Source organism: Glycine max, chromosome 10, assembly GCF_000004515.6.
Source record: "Glycine max cultivar Williams 82 chromosome 10, Glycine_max_v4.0, whole genome shotgun sequence".
NCBI classification, from domain to species: Eukaryota; Viridiplantae; Streptophyta; class Magnoliopsida; order Fabales; family Fabaceae; genus Glycine; species Glycine max.
Window position 1 is genome coordinate 44009816 of NC_038246.2, and position 18168 is coordinate 44027983.

An 18168-nucleotide genomic window follows, 5' to 3' on the forward strand; every position below is an offset into this window, starting at 1 on the left:
GTCCCAATCTCAATAAACATGAGAATCTTTCTTAACTATAAAGGTTTCTTTTAAACTATTAGACAAAAAAGATTAGTTGTGAACGAGGATTAAATTAGAAAATAAATTAACTTTTATTTATCTTTATAATTAATAAATATTAAGTTTATCGTAAAATTTTGAAATATAAGAGGATATTGTTAGTTAGAAACAAAAATAACAAAATCCAAATTATTTTAGAATATCAGGATAAATTTAGATGAATGCATTCAAATTTCTTATCATCAATAGCCACCAAAGCACGCAAACCACAATTTTTTATGCTCATTTTTCTATCAATGATTTAAACCTAATTGCGTAGTTGTTTTTAATGATGAGCATTAAACTCGAAAGAATAAATACGTACAATGATGTAATTATTTCAATTGCAGAATACAAAGGAGACCTGCACTATAGTTGTCTTAAAGAACCAAATACAACATTTAAGGTTTTATGACACAGCCAAATTCCAACATGAAGGTTTGGTTCTTTTGCTTTCTTCTTCTTCTTAGTATGACTGCAATCAACCATGGCAAACTAGATGATGAAAACATACCCAAAGAAATGTATGGGATAAGCGGACGTGAACTTTTCAACGTGGCTGCTCCATGATACATAAATGCTGAAATTAACAAGAAACATGCTTAATTAAAAATATCATCTACACGAAAGTATTCCCAGATGATGTTATGACATTTATCATTATATATCACAAAATAGAGTTGTATGTATTCTCTCCATTGTACTTTTTTTTATAATATATATATATATATATATATATATATATATATATATATAATATTATTATTAAGAATTGATCTTAGTGTTCCCGAAAAAGATCTAACATATCTCTCCCTTGTACTATTAAGTTTGTGTACCGCTCTAAATTGATCTTACCTATTGTCTTTGCTATATACAATATACTTTCGTCGTGTAGATCTTTAGTTTATCCCTTTTTCTCAATTATATGTCAAATCTTGGATTTGCATTCTTTTTATTTTCTTTTTGTTCTGTGATTGTAAATAAACAAGTGGATAGAAGTAATTTTTAAAAAAAATACCAAATTTACTAATTTTACTATGATAAAAAAAAACAAATGAAAACACGTTACATATATTTATGGAAAAGATCATAAAGAGAGGTATATATATCTTTAAAAATTATTTATAAATCACTTTGAGTTAACTAGCTCATACTTCAATCGGAGAGATGTGTTGAAATCAAGTGATGTCAATAGTACTTTGATCCTCTCCGACGGCTTTTCTCTCATGCTCTCTCTAGCAAAAAAACATTGGCAGCCAGAGTAATTCAAAGCTTTAATTGATTTTTTTTAAAGGCACGCAAGGAATTGAACGAAGGCTCAACTAATTTGGCAGTTAGATTTTATGAAATATTAATACAAAAAATAAAACTATGGCTGAACATAACTCTAAACTTCACAATAAAAATATTCAATGATATATTTCATCATCAAATAATAATAGATAAAAAATTGTATGAATTGATGCAAATGAAAAAATATACTAGAATTAATAAAATTGACAAAAAAATGAAAAACTAAACCTTTCAATTTTAATTTTAAATATAAAGTCAATAAAAAAATATAAAGTCTTAGACCGCTTTAAATATAATTTTAATTTTCTTTATTGATCTGATTCTAATAGTTTTTAATGCCAAAAAATTGTACTTTAAAATATAGAATAAAAAATCAAATAATAATAGTAAAAAATTATCACAAATTATGAATCTCTTGTTTTTTTTAACTCACACTGTTTAGAAAAATTAAAACAATATTTTATAGATTTTAGGGATTAAAAAATAATTTTAAATTTGAAAGACTAAAAATAAAATGTTTTAAATTTGAGAGAATAAAAATATATTTATCCTTGATTTGTTTTTGAAGATTTTAAGTATAAATATGTATAATTTTAATTAAAAAGCAACTTAAGTGGAGAAAAATAACTTGTACCAAGCATATATACATTTTTTTTTTTACAGATACACATTTATTAATGATAAGGAATGTGGAATTACACAAAAGACAAAACCTACTACTAGAGTCTAGTAGTAAGAAATAAAAAAATATAGCTAGAAAACTATTTGACATGTAAATAACATTGGCCGCTGACTTTCTCAGGTCTTGTGAGCATAAAAAATGACATTGATCACTCCTATTCTGTAGTTTAAAAACAAAAGTAATCGCTGGTGAAGATTGAAGATTCTGACATTTGTCACCACCCTACACTTTAGTTCCCACCTTTTGACCGTATTTAAACCCACACGTCACCGTTTCGCTCTCACTTTCAAGTTTCAACTCCCAACCCCACACCATAAACCGTTTAAATTAACAATAATCTTAACCACCGTTTCCCCACCGCGCTTTTCATCATCGCACCGCACAAATGACGCGCCTCAGAAAACTCGGCACCGTCGCCACGGCCATTGCCACCGCGTACGGTGGCGCCCTCATCCTGCACGAGCCTCTCGTCTCCGCCAGCGATCACGGAGGCGGTTCCCGCCTCGAGGCACTCCGGAAGAAGGTGCACGACTCCGACGCCGTCGTGCCGGCCAGGAAGGCGCAGCTTTCAGCGCTCGAGGCCGCCGGAAAGTCGAATCCGCTCGACGTTCTCGTCATCGGCGGCGGCGCCACCGGTTCCGGCGCCACACTCGACGCCGTGACTCGAGGACTCCGCGTCGGGCTCGTGGAGAGGGAGGATTTCGCCGCCGGAACTTCGTCGCGATCCACGAAGCTCCTTCATGGAGGTACATTGTTGCAAATGAATTATGATTCGTATTGATTTGTCTGTCATTGATGCTTTAATAGTGATGGATATTGTATTTTCGTTATTTTGTTTTGTTAAATGATTTCGCAATGCGCGGTGTGCAATTGCTGTTCGGAATCTAGAATCTTCTGTTAGAAGGAAGCATGGTTTTAAATTACGGTTGCAGTCGGGTTACGGTGAACCAGAAAACCTTTACATTGCAGACAATTGCTGGAAAATATGGTTGATGCGGCCACAAGGAAGAATTGTGGTCGCAGTTGCGGTTTCGTTTCGTTGTCATATTTGACATTTCAGGGATTTGCATTACTGTTGCGGCCATAGTCGCGGTTGCCATACACACCTTGACATGGCGGCGCGTGGCGGACCGTTTTTTGAAACCTTGGTTATAACTTATAAGTTTAACGTGGTTTATTTTTTGGTCTATTTTTTATTTATTATCATTTGGTTGTTTTTTTAGGTGTAATATAGATATGTGTGATTAGTGTATGCTGATGATTAATGAATTGGAAAATGAGTTTTTTTAAAAGATGATAAAACTGAACATATGCACATGGAACAGCATGAAGCTGTTTGAGCTGGGTGGTATATTCCAGATTGGACATTGGTGTCATGATTTCTAATTCAACGCTGTTGCTTTTATTATTATTATTTTTTGGCTTAAATATGTTGGAAGTATTGATAAATGATATTGTTCTAGGTCCCAAATAAATTTTCATTGTTTTGAGTTCCTAATATATTAAAACTTTTGTTTTGAATTCTTGCTATAATGACACGTCACTTGACAAACTGATCTTCCAAACATCACAAACGGTTATGATGGTACCACATCATCAAAGACTCAAAGCAAAAGTTTTAATATATCAAGGACTCAACAATGAAAAAAATTATTACAGACCCGAAAAAAAATTCGATCATTTATTAGAGACCTCAAACATATTTAATATTTAAGCCTTGTTTTTTTCTCTTATTCCTTTGCTTCGTGTAAATCATGCATGAGGATCTACCTAACAGAATAAGCTTTTAAGAAAGTTGTTATTTGTCTTCTATAATCTTTTATATGTATATAAGTGTAATTATACCCATATTGTTTGCTATTGTTATCCTTAGGCATGTTATTATTTTCTTTTGTTGTTAACACAAGTTATACTTCACTTAAAATTTGGTCGGATAAAAAGGCACATGCTATGGCTGTAACAGAAGATGCATATATTGATGTCCTTTCTTTGAAAGGAAATTTAGGTAGAACTGTGAATCTGTGATTTTGAATTAGTTTTTGCAAGTGAAAGATAACATATGAAGTGTACTCCCTAAACTAAAAAAATGAAACACACTTTGGGATTTTAAGTTACCCAGGTCAAAGGCAATTGTGGTTCCCTTTTCGTAGAGGCTTGAGAAGCATCTTTGGTTATGAGTTTTAACTTTTGACATATAAGATTTGTGAAGGCCTGTGTGCATCTTAACAATGTAGAAACTGAACTGCCAGAGTTCATTTCTCTTGGGGCAATGTTTTATTAAATTTATGCACCGTTCTATTTTATTTAGATTAACTTTCTAAACACTTGATCTAAATCTAATATGTCAGTGTGTTTGTGAACTATTAGGTGTTCGATACCTGGAGAAAGCTGTATTTAACCTTGACTATGGACAATTCAAGTTAGTGCTTCATGCCCTTGAAGAGCGGAAACAGGTTATTGAAAATGCACCACACCTATGTCATGCATTGCCATGCATGACTCCATGTTTTAGCTGGTTTGAAGTAGTGTACTACTGGATGGGCTTGAAAATGTATGATTTGGTCGCTGGAAGACAACTGTTGCACTTATCAAGATATTATTCGACAAAAGAGTCTGTTGAGCTCTTTCCCACTCTGGCAAGGGAGGTAAATGATAGAACCCTAAGGGGCACAGTTGTTTATTATGATGGGCAGATGAATGATGCACGACTTAATGTTGGATTGGCTTGTACTGCTGCTCTAGCTGGTGCAGCAGTGCTGAACCATGCAGAAGTTTTATCATTACTGAAGAATGATGATGGAAAACGGGTTATTGGTGCACGAATTCGGGACAATTTAACTGGCAAACTCTCTCTCTCTCTCTCTCTCTCTATATATATATATATATATATATATCAGAAAATTTAAGATCATATATGTGAATGTGAGTAGTTTAAGGAGACTTGGATGTTAAATGTAATATGTAATACATGTGAAACCCGAAGCATTATAATCCCTAAGTGGATTTTTAGATTAAACCACATATTCAAAGCCAGAGTGTAACCCCGCCTCCCCTTGAGGGAATGAACATGTCTGCAGCTGAAGTAGAACTATTGGTCTTAGGTAAAGTCAAATGTGAAGCTCTGCTCTACAGTTTCGCATCATGGATACTTACAAACAAATTTTTACTTAAAATTTCCTATGTTGTTATTTGTATGTTCACTTACTAAGAAATTAATCGATGTCAATTGGCAATTAATATACTATTTAATGCAAATTGCAAGATGAAGTACAATTTAATAGAAATTGAAAGACAAATGACTTGCTTCTGTGTGTGGAATGTATGGTAAAACAAATGCGTTAAAGTTTGGGGAGCATATCTTAATCTGTGAGTTTTAAGAACCAAAATTAAATATTAGTTATTTATAGCTTGATAGTTAATTACCTTTATTTGCTATTTTTCATGCTGCAGGCAAAGAGTTTGATACATATGCAAAAGTAATTGTGAATGCGGGTGGGCCATTTTGTGACTCTATAAGGAAAATGGCCAACAAAAATGCACAGGAAATGATTTCTCCCAGCAGTGGGGTGCATATTATACTCCCTGATTATTATTCTCCAGAAGGAATGGGTCTAATTGTCCCTAAAACTAAGGATGGACGTGTTGTTTTTATGCTGCCATGGCTGGGAAGAACAGTTGCTGGGACTACAGATTCTAGTACTAGCATTACTTATCTTCCAGAACCACATGAAGATGAAATACAATTTATATTGGATGCCATCTCCGATTACCTTAATGTTAAAGTATGTTATTCATGCCAATATATCTTACTACTTTTACACATTATTTTTTTCTTATATTTTCTGAAGAATTGGTGTGGACAGATCACAATGATGTGATGTTTGATTCATAAAGTTCCCACCTAGTAGGAAAAGGCTATTGTTGGTGCTATTGTGTTTTTCTTCTCTCTTATTTCTGATGTTAGATTCAGAATTAAAAGATCTCATTGATATTGCTTGTTTGGAAATATGTTGGATTGTCTTACAAAAATAAAAAACAAAGAGACTATTTCACATCATATATATTTTTTTAATTATTAAATAATTTAATTTGGTCATTGTGGGACCCCCCTCCCTCTTCTATTATCTTTAACTGGGTTTGTCCTTATAATTCTTGATTAAATGCATGCAAATTGATGCTAGTGAGTATCCACTCAATCTACATGTCTTTTCTTTTTCTTTTTCTTTGAAAATAATTAATAACTGCATTTTCCATACCACACTGTTTGCTGATGGGGAATGAATAATACGGTAGGTACGCCGTGCGGATGTTCTTTCTGCTTGGAGTGGCATTCGGCCATTAGCAGTGGACCCAACAGCCAAAAATACTGAGAGTATCTCAAGGGATCATGTTGTTTGTGAGGATTACCCTGGTTTGGTCACCATCACTGGTGGCAAGTGGACTACCTATCGAAGGTAATTATTTAATGGGCAGCTGAAGTTGCTTTGCTGAAGTTTTTTCAAATGTTGTTTCACTAACCAAGTTTATTGTTAATCCTGTCGGTAATCTAATTACTCTATCTAACGAGTAATATTCAATTATTTTCTAACTTCTAGTGTTTAAGTCATTGTTGCCTTTCTTTCTCATCAGCGTTCCAGCAACATTGGTATTATTCTGACTATAATGTGTTTTCAGCATGGCAGAAGATGCTGTTAATGCAGCTATAAAGTCTGGAAAGCTGACCCCCACCAGTAGATGTGTGACCAACAATCTCCGGCTTGTTGGTGGTGAAGGGTGGGAGCTTTCTTCTTTTACAGTTCTTGCTCAACAGTATAAGCGCATGAAAAGTACATATAGTGGTAAAGTTGTTCCCGGGGTAATGGATTCTGCTACTGCAAAGCACTTGTCTCAGGCATATGGAACATTGGCTGAGCGTGTGGCTACCATTGCTCAGGTTTGCTTGTTATATTTCTTATTGTTAGTTTTGTTGAGCAAGAAACATATACAAATGCATTTTACTGTAAAATAGAATGTGTGATTAGTAACATCTGTGATTTGGTATCATTTGAGCAACTTTTCAGTTTCTAGTACTCACATTTAAACAAGCACACTGTGCTCTGTTTTGTAATTTTCTTTCCATTTGTTTTTCATATAGTAAACCTTATGGTCCGTACAATTTATCTTGAAAATAGTATAATGGTGTTTCATTTTGGTTAAGTTTGTTATTTCAGAATTTTAAAGATGGAGCTAGATTTTGTCTGAATATGACACCATCTGTACCTATATACGAGATTATGGTCCAAAACAAAAAAAAAAAAACTCTCTTGTATGCAACTAGATTTCTTAATCATGCACCAGAGCAGACATTGGAACATGAGCATGGGGTGTTTTCTTATCTTTGTTTCTTTTTCCTTTTAGTTCTTCTGTTATTACTCAAAGTATACATTAGTGTGTGCATGTGACATTACGGTGAGACAGCCTCTCATGATCGTAATTGTGCATTTTAGTTATTGCATTCCTAACAATAAGGATCCTTTTGGTATGATGGTAATATTTCTATGTTAAGAGGCTTCATGCATGTTCTAGGAGTTCTAGTCTGCTTCAGCATTTCACATCACAACTATTAAAAATTGATTCTGTATTTTTTCTGTTTAGAATGAAAATTTGGGTAAACGACTTGCCCACGGTTACCCTTATCTGGAGGCAGAAGTGGCCTACTGTGCTCGTAATGAATATTGTGAATCTGCTATCGATTTCATTGCAAGGAGGACTCGTCTTGCTTTCCTTGAAACTAACGCAGCACGAAAGGCATTGCCTCGCGTGATTGAAATATTGGCAAATGAGCACAAGTGGGACAATCCAAAGCAGAAGGAAGAGTTGGAGAAGGCTACAGAGTTTTTGAAGACTTTTAAATCCTCCAAAAATGCTCAGTTCCACGATGGAAAACACAGTTAGCTTTGTACCTCTGCCAAAGTCTTCAATCAAATTAAGGAATCAGAGGCCATCTTTTAGTTTACCACTTTGTCAATCATCTTTGTATTTTGTTTTGTTTTTTTTTTTTGCTTTTCCCTCCTACCCCAAGTAATTATTTATTTGTTCTTTTAACTTGACGGGTTTTACAGAATAGAATTCACTTAACTGAAGCAGTTTTGCCCAACACTTCTGTCAGTTTCTAAAGTTGATGTTGAAGATACAAAAATGGAAAGCTTTATTAAAAATAAATGAAATGCATAGTTTTTATCTTTTTGATATATGTTTTCTTTTTTAATATGTTTTTCTACTTTTGTAAAATTAACATAACCGGACTTTCTATAAGGATCATGACGATATCTAGCTTTAATTTATCTTTTTTTTAATAACAAAATAATAAAAAAGACTTGATTCTCTAGACTAAAAATTAGAGAGTTAAAATTATCCGTTAAAATAGATAAAAAGTACATACAAACTAATTTTCTTTAATAAAACAAAATAGTTAATTTATTTTATTTCAATTCATTTTGTGATCAATAATTAAATGCATGATTACAAATATTTTTTGTATGACAGCAATTTTTCAAAAATTTTTGTTATCAATAATACAAAATATTTGACATACATGGACAACAATTGAGTTTTTGCTCAATTTGACTAAGTTTACACACTCAAGTTTATAAGACAAGTAGGAACATATTTAATTTATGGTCAATTTGAAATAACTTAATTAAGGACTAGATTATATTTGGATAAATTTTCTTATGAATACTTGTAAGAAAAAAAATAAAAATAAAAACTTCTTTAAAAAATTAAAATCTACTCATGTATTTTTTTTTTCTCTTTCTTTTGAAAACCAGTAGAACAAGTAAAGTAGGCACTCCACTCCTAAAATCAACTTCTTATCCTTCTTACTTCATAGCAAACAGTTTGGAACCCCCCAAAAATGGGTGCAACGACGGCCATTGCCGCACTCTCTCTTCACTGCTTCTCCAAATCCCACACACACTTTTCACCCTTTCGCACTCTCCCTCGCCTCACATGCTCCTTCTCTTCCTCCATCAAATTCAACATCTCCTTCGCTCCCCCTAAGCCCAAGCCCAAGCCCGAACCCGACGCCTCAAACGAGCCCGACGGGCCGCTCCTCATCCCGTGGATCGTCCGGGGCGAGGACGGCAACCTCAGGCTCCAATCAGAACCTCCCCCGAGCCTCCTCAATGCCATCGCCACCGCCCAAACCGGAACCAAAAAGGACAATAAGCAAACCAAAACCACCGCCGCCACCGCCACCAACACCACTAAACCTCAAAAGGCTCGCTCCACAGCGCCGCCGCAGCATTCGAAGGCGGCGCGGCGGTTCTATAACCAAAACATCAAGGAATCCTCCGCCGCGCGCCTCAGCAAGGTTCTCGCCGCCTCCGGAGGTGAGTTTGTTACGGGATTGGTTATCGCCGTTACGAGTTCGTTATTTACTGTTACGAGTTAGTTGTTTGTTGCTGTGAATGTTTTCAGTTGCGTCCAGGAGAAGCTGCGAAGAGCTTATCTTCGAAGGGAAGGTTACGGTGAATGGTACCGTGTGTAATACGCCTCAGGTTTGGTTTGTTTCCTGCACTGAATTAATTTCATTTTCTCCAATTTGAATTTCGTGGTTTTTGATTTTTTTGTATTTAATTTAATTCATTTTTGCATTTTGCAGACTAAAGTTGATCCTGCGAAGGATGTTATCTATGTGAACGGGAACAGGCTTCCGAAGAGGCAGCCTCAGAAGGTTTATCTGGCATTGAACAAACCCAAAGGGTATGTTATGTATGTTCATTGTTAAGGCCTATTTCGATAATAAGAGAAGAAAATAAGGACAAATGAATTGATATTTTCTTATAAGCTAAAATCAACTTTTGCACTTCAGTTTTTGGACAAGTTAGATGAGAGAGTTTTATACAAGTTAAGTGAATAAGTTGATTTTATCTTATGAGAGAAGCTTAATTCATTTTACCTTTTTATTTTTTTTTTCTCTTGTAAGTATTTATGAAGAAGTTTAATGTATGTCTAGGTTGCATGGGTTGAATTTCCTAGTGATGCTAATGCAATTGTGTTTCCTCAGGTATATATGTTCATCTGGGGAGAACGAGTCTAAATCTGTGATAAGTTTATTTGATGATTACTTGAACAGTTGGGTATGTGACGCTTTGAGCTTTATTGATTAATATTTGATTGATAGTAGATTTTGTTTTGTTTTGTTTTTTTTTTTTTTTATAACTTTGATCTTAAATAGTTATGTGAAGGCATTGGATAACTCTTTTTGAGACAATATATCGTTCATCTCTTTTAGGATCTATGTCTGTAGTTCCCTCTGCTTTTGCATTAAAACATTTTTTTCTTTTTTGCAGGGTAAAAAGCATCCGGGAGTACCCACACCACGGTTATTTACTGTAGGGCGCCTTGACGTTGCTACCACTGGGTTAATTATTGTGACTAATGATGGTATGTGATTTGCTGTGAAAGCAGTTTTATCTCTATTCTATTGATAAATTACGTCTTAAACATGAACAGTTTCATCTAATACTTAATGCAATGATGCTTGTTTACACTTTACAGGAGATTTTGCTCAAAAGCTTTCGCATCCTTCATCAAATTTATCAAAAGAGTGAGTCAATGAGTTTGGTTTGGGTGTGTGTTCTCAATGAAAAAACTTATGCTTTTTCTTTTGCTAAAAAAAACTTATGCTTCTCTAAAGGTTCTTGGGATGTTGTGAACACATTTTGTATGGGAAGTTTGGTTCAAGTGATTTTGATGCTGTTGTGCATTTCATAGTTTTTTACTGTTTACTTGCACTAAATGATTGAAAATGATTAGGTTCTCCCTATCCCATGGCAATCCTATCCTAATCGAACACTTTATTGTATGGTTTATGTTATATGTTTTTTTTGTGTGTTATTATTATTATTATTATTATTTCTCGGACCAAGAAAGTCTTTCATTCAAATTTCAAATAAATTCTCATTCTCTGAAACACCTCATTTGTTATATTAGATACATTGCAACAATTGATGGTTTAGTTCACAAGAGGCACTTAATAGCCATAAGCGAGGGAACTACTGTTGAGGGTGTCCTTTGTGTGCCTGATGTTGTGGAGTTACTTCCACGTCAGCCAGAGATGCAAAGAACTCGAATTCGCATTGTGGTAATTTATCTGTTTTGATCTTTTATATCAGTTACACTACTCTAATCAATACTAGTTGTAAATTTGTGCATCTGACATTATCTGATGATAACATAGTATCTCACTTAAACCACAATCTATTGGTGTGTATGGTTGATGAATAATGCAAACTATAGTGTTGTTGGCTATAGTATAGAAAAGGTATGGAAATGGAACTATTGACTGTGTTTCATATAATACTACTTTGGGTCAATTCTAGGAAAGGCACGAAACATAATTTGATTTCTCTGCACCTTCTGCCAAAGTCAAGTTGAATCTGCCTCTCACCTTTTTTTCACATGCAAAAAAATTATGCCATTGTGGTGGGAGTTCAACTCTTGGGTCAAGGAAGACAGAGTCTTGCATTGTAGGCCTGGGGACAACTTCACTCAGCACTTCTCCTTGGCTGCTTCGAGGGCTTCTAATAGAAAGTGGAAGATTTGGTGGATAACAGCAACAATATCTATTTGGAACTTTAGAAATGATATGATCTTTAAAAATCAACCGTTCGTTATCTCTAAGTTGGTGGATAATGCAATCTTTCTTACCTGGTCTTGGTTGAGGGGGTGGGAAAAGGACTTTGCTGTTCCTTTTCAGCAATGGTCCTCATCTATGTCTCTTGCCTTCACCTAGTGTGGGACGTTTGGCTGGGTTTTGTAGTTTTACTTGTTGGGGTGTTATTTTGTTGATTATGTTTTCTAGTCTCAGGAATGGCATCCTATATGTATCTTTGTAGTACCCCTGGTACTATTCATATCTAATATATAAATACTTTTGGCCGTTCAAAAAAAAAAAAAGAAGAAATTATGATCTTCTCTTGTTGTAATCTTACTCATAAGTTGAAGTGTTTCAAGTCAGGTAATACTGAATGATTTAATTTTTGCCCATTTTATAAAAACTGAGCCAAGGGAATTCTCAGATGAATGGCTTTGGGGTATTAAACATTAATTACAAATCCTGTTTTCCTTTTATGTTTCTGAGTGTTCAATCATATTTTGGAACTTGAAGACTGAACATATATTGTTGGACCTGAATGGGAATTTGTACATATCACAAGGGAGTATTGGCGTATATAATATATTTAAGCAATAATGCCAGGATATTGACATCCTCATCCTCATTATCTCAAAATGACTTCCTTTTAGTCTGTTGAATTTTCTCTATCTACTTTTTAGAACATGAGACTTCCTAGCTGACATTTGTTGCTTCTTTTAATTTGGATTCTCATAGGTTCATGAAGGTAGGAAACATGAAGTTCGTGAACTCGTCAAAAGAGCTGGACTTGAGGTTAGCTTATCATACATGTGGTCTGTTTAACTTTCCCCAGAAGGGCAAAAGTAAAACTACTAATGCTTAAATCATGAAATTTAATGAACCCAATTCCAGTTATTCTGGATCCTGCTTCTTTGCTTCAGATAGGAGTTTATTAAATTTTGGTATTATTAGGCATAACTTGTATTGATATATAGTGATGCTATTACAATTTTTCATGTGAGTATTGTCCACTGATGTACATGGGTTTTCTCATGTACATAATATATTATTGAAATGGTTATATCTTCAACATAGTATCATGCTTTCAGAGGAAGCCTATATTTCAGGTGGACTCTCATTACTAGATAGCACTTTCATGATTTGTGTTTTGATAATTTATCTCAAGTGTGAAATGAATAGGTCTCTGACCCTAACTGAATATTGTAGAAAGAGATAAGGGAAAGAGAGAGAGAGAGAGAGGCACATGAGTAAACTGTAATTAGGTACTCTACAATGTGTAGCTACCATCATATTTATAATACTAGGTTAAGCATATCCAAGCACTTGGGCCAAGCCCGTATACATACTAAAACCCTTTTATTCTAAACAGCTCTAACATAAATGACTCTAACACTCCCCCTCAAGTTGGAGCATAGATGTTAATCATGCCCAGCTTGTTACAAATAAAGTCACTACGCACCCCATTCAAAGCTTTTGTAAGCACATCTGCCAGTTGGTCGCCTGTCTTGACATAAGAGGTGGATATAAGGTTCTGTTGCACATTCTCTCGGATGAAGTGACAATCTACCTCAATATGCTTCGTTCTTTCATGATAGACTGGATTTGATGCAATATGCATGGCAGCTTCGTTGTGACACCACAATTTCATAGGATAGGTATTAGAAAATCGTATCTCCTCCAAAATTTGTCTCACCCATTTCAACTCACAAGTCGTTTGGGCCATAGTCCTATATTTCTGCCTCTGCATTGGATCTTGCCACCACATCCTGCTTCTTACTTTTCCAAGAGATCAAATTACCTCCCCAAAATAAACAGTAGCCCGTGGTAGATTTACGGTCCATAGGAGACCCAGCCCAATCCGCATCAGAGAATGCCTCCACCTGCATGTGCCCACGATCTTGATACACAATCCCTTTTCTTGGAGCTTTCTTCAACTACTTAACAATGCGGATAAGTGCTTCCCAATGAGTGTTAGACGGGAACTTCATGAATGGACTAACAACACTTGTTGGGAAGGCAATGCCCAGTTTAGTGACACAAATAATTTAGCTTCTCCACTAGTCGTCTGTAGCTCTGTGGATCAGAGAATGGAACTCCATCTGCGGTCAACTTGATCCCTGGCTCCATAGGGGTTTCACATGGTTTGGCTCCCATCAAACCTGTCTCATTCAACAAGTCCAAAACATACTTCCTTTGTGATAGGAAGATCCCCTTCTTTGAGTACATAACCTCAATACCCAAGAAGTACTTCAAGGCCCCCTAGTCTTTAGTCTAAAACTAAAATTGAAGAAAACTCTTCAAGTCGTCAATGCCTTTACTATCACTTCCTGCAAGCACAATATCATCAACATACACCACAAGTAAGATGCTGCCAAGGTTAGTATTCTTATAAAACACTGTGTGATCACTCTGACTCCGCTTCAGTCCAAATGCAAGGACCACGTCACTAATTCTCCCAAACCAAGATCTAGGTGATTGCTTCAAGCTGTATAACGACTTCCTTAAGAGGCACACCTTGCCAAACTCCCCCCTGATCAACAAACCCAGGTGCTCCATATACACCTCCTCAAAGGTGCTATGCCTTTGAGTACAAAGCAGCTGTTCATGCAGTACTCCTTTTTGCAAGAAGATGGTAGAAGGAATAGGAGGTGGCAATACTGGTGGTTGGCTATCACTTGGTCTACTTGGCAGCTTCGAAACCGAATTCTGTTCTCTGGAGCGACTTTTGATGGAAACAAATTGGTTGAAGGCGCCACTTTCTTAATGTGGACTTGGCTTCATAATTTGGAGAAGGATTTTACTATTCATTTCAATCACTGGTCCAGTAACTTCAAACATCATTTTTTGCAGTAGTAGGGGTGTTTTTTGGGATCATATCACATGTATTTTCTTCCCATATTTTGGTTCCTAATCAGACTTATGCTGCCTGATTGAGGAACCATATTTATGGTGTCTAACTCTGTATTTAGTACCTCTGGTACTTCTCTAATATATATATAGTTTTATCTTTGCTGATAAAAAAAAAAAAGTCTTCATGCAAGAAAGCATTCTTCACATCCAATTGAAACAAAGGCCAATGATGTGTAGCAACAAGAGAGATAAGACTACGAACAGAGGAAAGCTTAGCAATAGGGGAAAAAGTATCAGTATAATCAACTCCATAAGTTTGAGCATACCCCTTGGCAACGAGGCAAGCCTTTAAACGAGCCACAGACCCATTAGGATTCATCTTGACAGTATAAACCCACTTGCAACCAATAGCTTTCTTTCCTTTAGGGAGAGAAATGAAATCCCAAGTTCCATTTTTCTCAAAAGTCGTCATTTCCTCCTTCATTGCTTGTCTCCAGTCACCATGACTCAGGGCATCTGAAAGAGATTTAGGGATAGAAACAGAATCTAGGCCAACAACAAAGGACTTAGAGGTGGATGGCAAATGAGCAAAAGACATATGTGAGGAAATGGGATGTCGACACTGCATGAGCCTATGACTGCAAGTACTGCTGATTCTGCGAGGAATGAGGACACCAATTTCTATAGTGACACACTTTCCCACAAGCATAACAAGTCACCTGTCCACCACGACCTCCACCTCGACCATGGCCACGACCACCATGACCTCCTTGATTGAACTGCTAGAGCAAAGTGATCAAGGGAATCACCCTCTGGAGTGGAGTGGGAGTCCTCAAAAGAGGACTGCATAACCCAAGAGAAAACATCAGTAAGAGTATCCACCTGCTGACTAGATAATATCTGAGAGCGAACCACCTCAAACTCTGAATCAAGACTAGAAAGCTGGCTTAGAGCTATAAGTTTATTCTGTTGGGTCACCATCTCCTCTACAGATTTGCAGGCGAGGAGAGAAGTCAATTCTTTAGTGTACTTCTTGAACTCTAAGAAGTAGTCCATCAATTTCCGCTTATTCTGTTTGGGGCTGAAAATTTCCTGCAGAAGAGCATAAGTCCAATTCAATTTGTTGGATTTTGCATAGATGAATTTCAGAAAATCCCATAATGGGTAATAACAAACTGAGTTCGTCTATCAACGGAATTGACGAGCAATGCTAAGATCCGTTTGTCCTCCGTATTCCACATCGCTTCCTTCGACCCATCCGTACATGTTTCTATTAGATGATCTTCCCTACCCATCCCACCGAGACTAACTTCAACCAAATACTTCCCTTCCACATAATTCTCACCGTCCCCATCAAGTTTGATATCAGTGAGTTTGGAGGAAGTGGTAACGATATCAGTAGTAGGCCCCTTGGCACCTCTGTCGCTGTTAGACATCCTTATGCAACAACGAAACACACTCTTTGACCCAGACAACACCCCGGGTCACACCGTAACTCCTTGGAACACTCCCAAAACACCATGAACTGCCACAAAATCAACTGAGCTTTACTCACACATAAAAAATGACCTACTCTGTCCCAAAAAACGCAAGCCATCAGCTGCGAAAAACTGACGTCCAAGGTCGCACACGAAAAAGCCCATAAAAATGGAATTTTCTAATCCCCGAGTTGCACCATGTTTTGGCTACCGAAATTTTTTTCAACCTTCCAGCAGTCTTGGTCAGCCTCCGTTGTGGCTGCTGGTAAGGGTTTTTTTTTTTTTTTTTTCCGGCTGCAGACAGAGACTGCTGAAGGCAGCGCTAAACCTTACCTGGGTCTTTGATACCATCTAGAAAGAGATATGAGAGAAAGAGAGAGAGGCATATGAGTAAACTGTAAACATCTATAATACTAGGTTAAGCATCACTTGGGCCAAGCCCGTATACATATTAAAACCCTTTTATTCTAAACAGCTCTAACATGAACGACTCTAACAAATATAATACTGTCTGCATGTCTGACATTATTTCTGTTTTTGAGTAATTTCTTTATGTTAAATCCATCAGAAAAATCAGACCAGATTAAAGATTTTTGGTTCTGCTTGACATTGATTACTTTCATCCTTGTCTTTTGTGGTATCTGCTTGTGTTTATTGGTTTCAACTTATGGGAATTTTAGTTTTGGGAGTGTTTCCATGTATGATATCTATAGATAATAACAACATGCTAAGTGCTTTTATTTTTCTCCTTCAGGGAAATGACTAACTACATGCATTGGTTTCTTGTTTTTGTTTCATATTTCAGATTCATTCATTAAAGCGAGTACGCATTGGTGGGTTTAGACTTCCACCAGACCTTGGGTAATTGCCATGCATCTAATTTTCCTTAGTTCTTGAAGTAGTATTTCTTCAGATCTAGTAGTAATAGCCGTATTCAAATACAATTACTATAACATTTCAATTGAATTAGCAGGTAATTAAGTGAATTAAAACATTTTTATCTGTTGCATTTTCAGGTTAGGAAAGTATATTGAGTTAAATAAAACGAATCTCAACGCATTGGGGTGGAAGAGCTAATAAAGTTGCTTCTTAAATTACTGGAGCTAGAAACATTCCTCATTCTTATTCATATTAGAACAGCTCTGAAGCTATTTTCAAAGTGTTGTTCAGCACTTGTTTGATTTGAGCTATTGAATTCTGATACCCTGGCAGTGCACACTACTTTCCGGAGTGTTTAACGTGAAGCCAATATCATGCTCTTGCAATCAGCATATATGTATAGTCTAGAAGAACTGGGAGAAGATTTTAAACTACTGCTTAGAAGAGATATGACTTTTTCCGATGGACGTGAACCAACCCGGCGGATTGCTGGTATCTTTATTGAAATTGTTGTAAACGGTGATTACGTGCCTGTATGTAAAATGATACAAGTTTAACCTAGAGCGCCTGTTCAAATTAAGGGACTACTCGGACTCTAATTTGGAAAAAAATAATAGAAAGAATGGAGATCGAAATTTCCGGAAATATTATTTTTTAGACTAAACTCAATTTTTCAATGATTGGGCTGCATATTAATAGAAAGAGGGATTTTTTTTCTGCACCCAACATTTTTTCAATACATCATTTTTTTTTAATTTTAACATTGTTTTTATGTATAACCTATACTGTGTTGTCAATATTATATTAAAAATATTTTATGAAATAATTTAAAATAATGACTCATGTGCATAAGTCTCGAATATGTGATCTTAACATTATTAGTATAACACTCTAAATGAATTTATAAGTCAATTATGTTAAAAATAATTAATGTTGTTATATATAATATTAAAATTTTTAATATATATTTAATACACAAAAATTTACATAATAAATTTTATAATAATTAATTTTGATCTAATAATATATTTTTTTACATATATAAATTTTAAATAAAAATTATAAATTTAATAAAAATTTATATATGTAAAAAAATATATTATTACATCAAAATTAATTATGCAAATTTATGTGTATTAAATATATTTTAATGTCATATATAATGATATTAATTATTTTTAATATAACTCATCTATTAACTCTCTTGATAAGAGTGTCGTATTAATAATTAAAAGATCACAAGTTCAAGATTTATACGGATTATTAATTTTAAATTATTTTAT

General features: G+C 35.3%; 2 protein-coding genes across 4 annotated transcripts; both read left to right on the forward strand.

Annotated features, from left to right (window-relative positions):
- The first annotated feature begins 2265 nt into the window (after positions 1-2265).
- LOC100796146 (glycerol-3-phosphate dehydrogenase SDP6, mitochondrial) lies at positions 2266-8213 on the forward strand. Its single transcript, XM_003535470.5, has 6 exons — positions 2266-2781; positions 4403-4876; positions 5486-5817; positions 6329-6489; positions 6710-6968; positions 7670-8213. The coding sequence occupies exons 1-6, from the start codon at positions 2421-2423 to the stop codon at positions 7967-7969; spliced, it is 1887 nt and encodes a 628-aa protein (XP_003535518.1). The 5' UTR covers positions 2266-2420; the 3' UTR covers positions 7970-8213.
- A 638-nt stretch (positions 8214-8851) lies between these two features.
- Positions 8852-17530, forward strand: LOC100808046 (putative ribosomal large subunit pseudouridine synthase SVR1, chloroplastic). Of its 3 annotated transcripts, XM_006589341.4 has the most exons (10): positions 8852-9408; positions 9497-9576; positions 9681-9781; positions 10086-10158; positions 10372-10465; positions 10580-10628; positions 11015-11165; positions 12414-12470; positions 16812-16867; positions 17219-17530. In XM_006589341.4, the coding sequence occupies exons 1-10, from the start codon at positions 8931-8933 to the stop codon at positions 17247-17249; spliced, it is 1170 nt and encodes a 389-aa protein (XP_006589404.1). In that variant the 5' UTR covers positions 8852-8930; the 3' UTR covers positions 17250-17530. The 3 variants fall into 3 exon arrangements, with proteins under 3 accessions (XP_006589404.1, XP_006589405.1, XP_025979935.1); XM_006589342.4 differs by lacking the exon at positions 17219-17530 and having other exon boundaries at positions 16812-16871; XM_026124150.2 differs by lacking the exons at positions 12414-12470; positions 16812-16867; positions 17219-17530 and adding an exon at positions 11404-11944.
- The last annotated feature ends 638 nt before the right edge of the window (positions 17531-18168 follow it).

Excerpts from the sequence above, each read along its gene's own strand:
- LOC100796146 (XM_003535470.5), top strand. The coding sequence starts at position 2,421 with ATGACGCGCCTCAGAAAACTCGGCACCGTCGCCACGGCCATTGCCACC. Across the intron at positions 5,818-6,328 it reads CCGATTACCTTAATGTTAAA|GTACGCCGTGCGGATGTTCT; the intron begins GTATGTTATTCA and ends ATAATACGGTAG. Across the intron at positions 6,490-6,709 it reads AAGTGGACTACCTATCGAAG|CATGGCAGAAGATGCTGTTA; the intron begins GTAATTATTTAA and ends ATGTGTTTTCAG.
- LOC100808046 (XM_006589341.4), top strand. The coding sequence starts at position 8,931 with ATGGGTGCAACGACGGCCATTGCCGCACTCTCTCTTCACTGCTTCTCC. Across the intron at positions 10,159-10,371 it reads ATGATTACTTGAACAGTTGG|GGTAAAAAGCATCCGGGAGT; the intron begins GTATGTGACGCT and ends TCTTTTTTGCAG. Across the intron at positions 11,166-12,413 it reads GAACTCGAATTCGCATTGTG|GTTCATGAAGGTAGGAAACA; the intron begins GTAATTTATCTG and ends GGATTCTCATAG.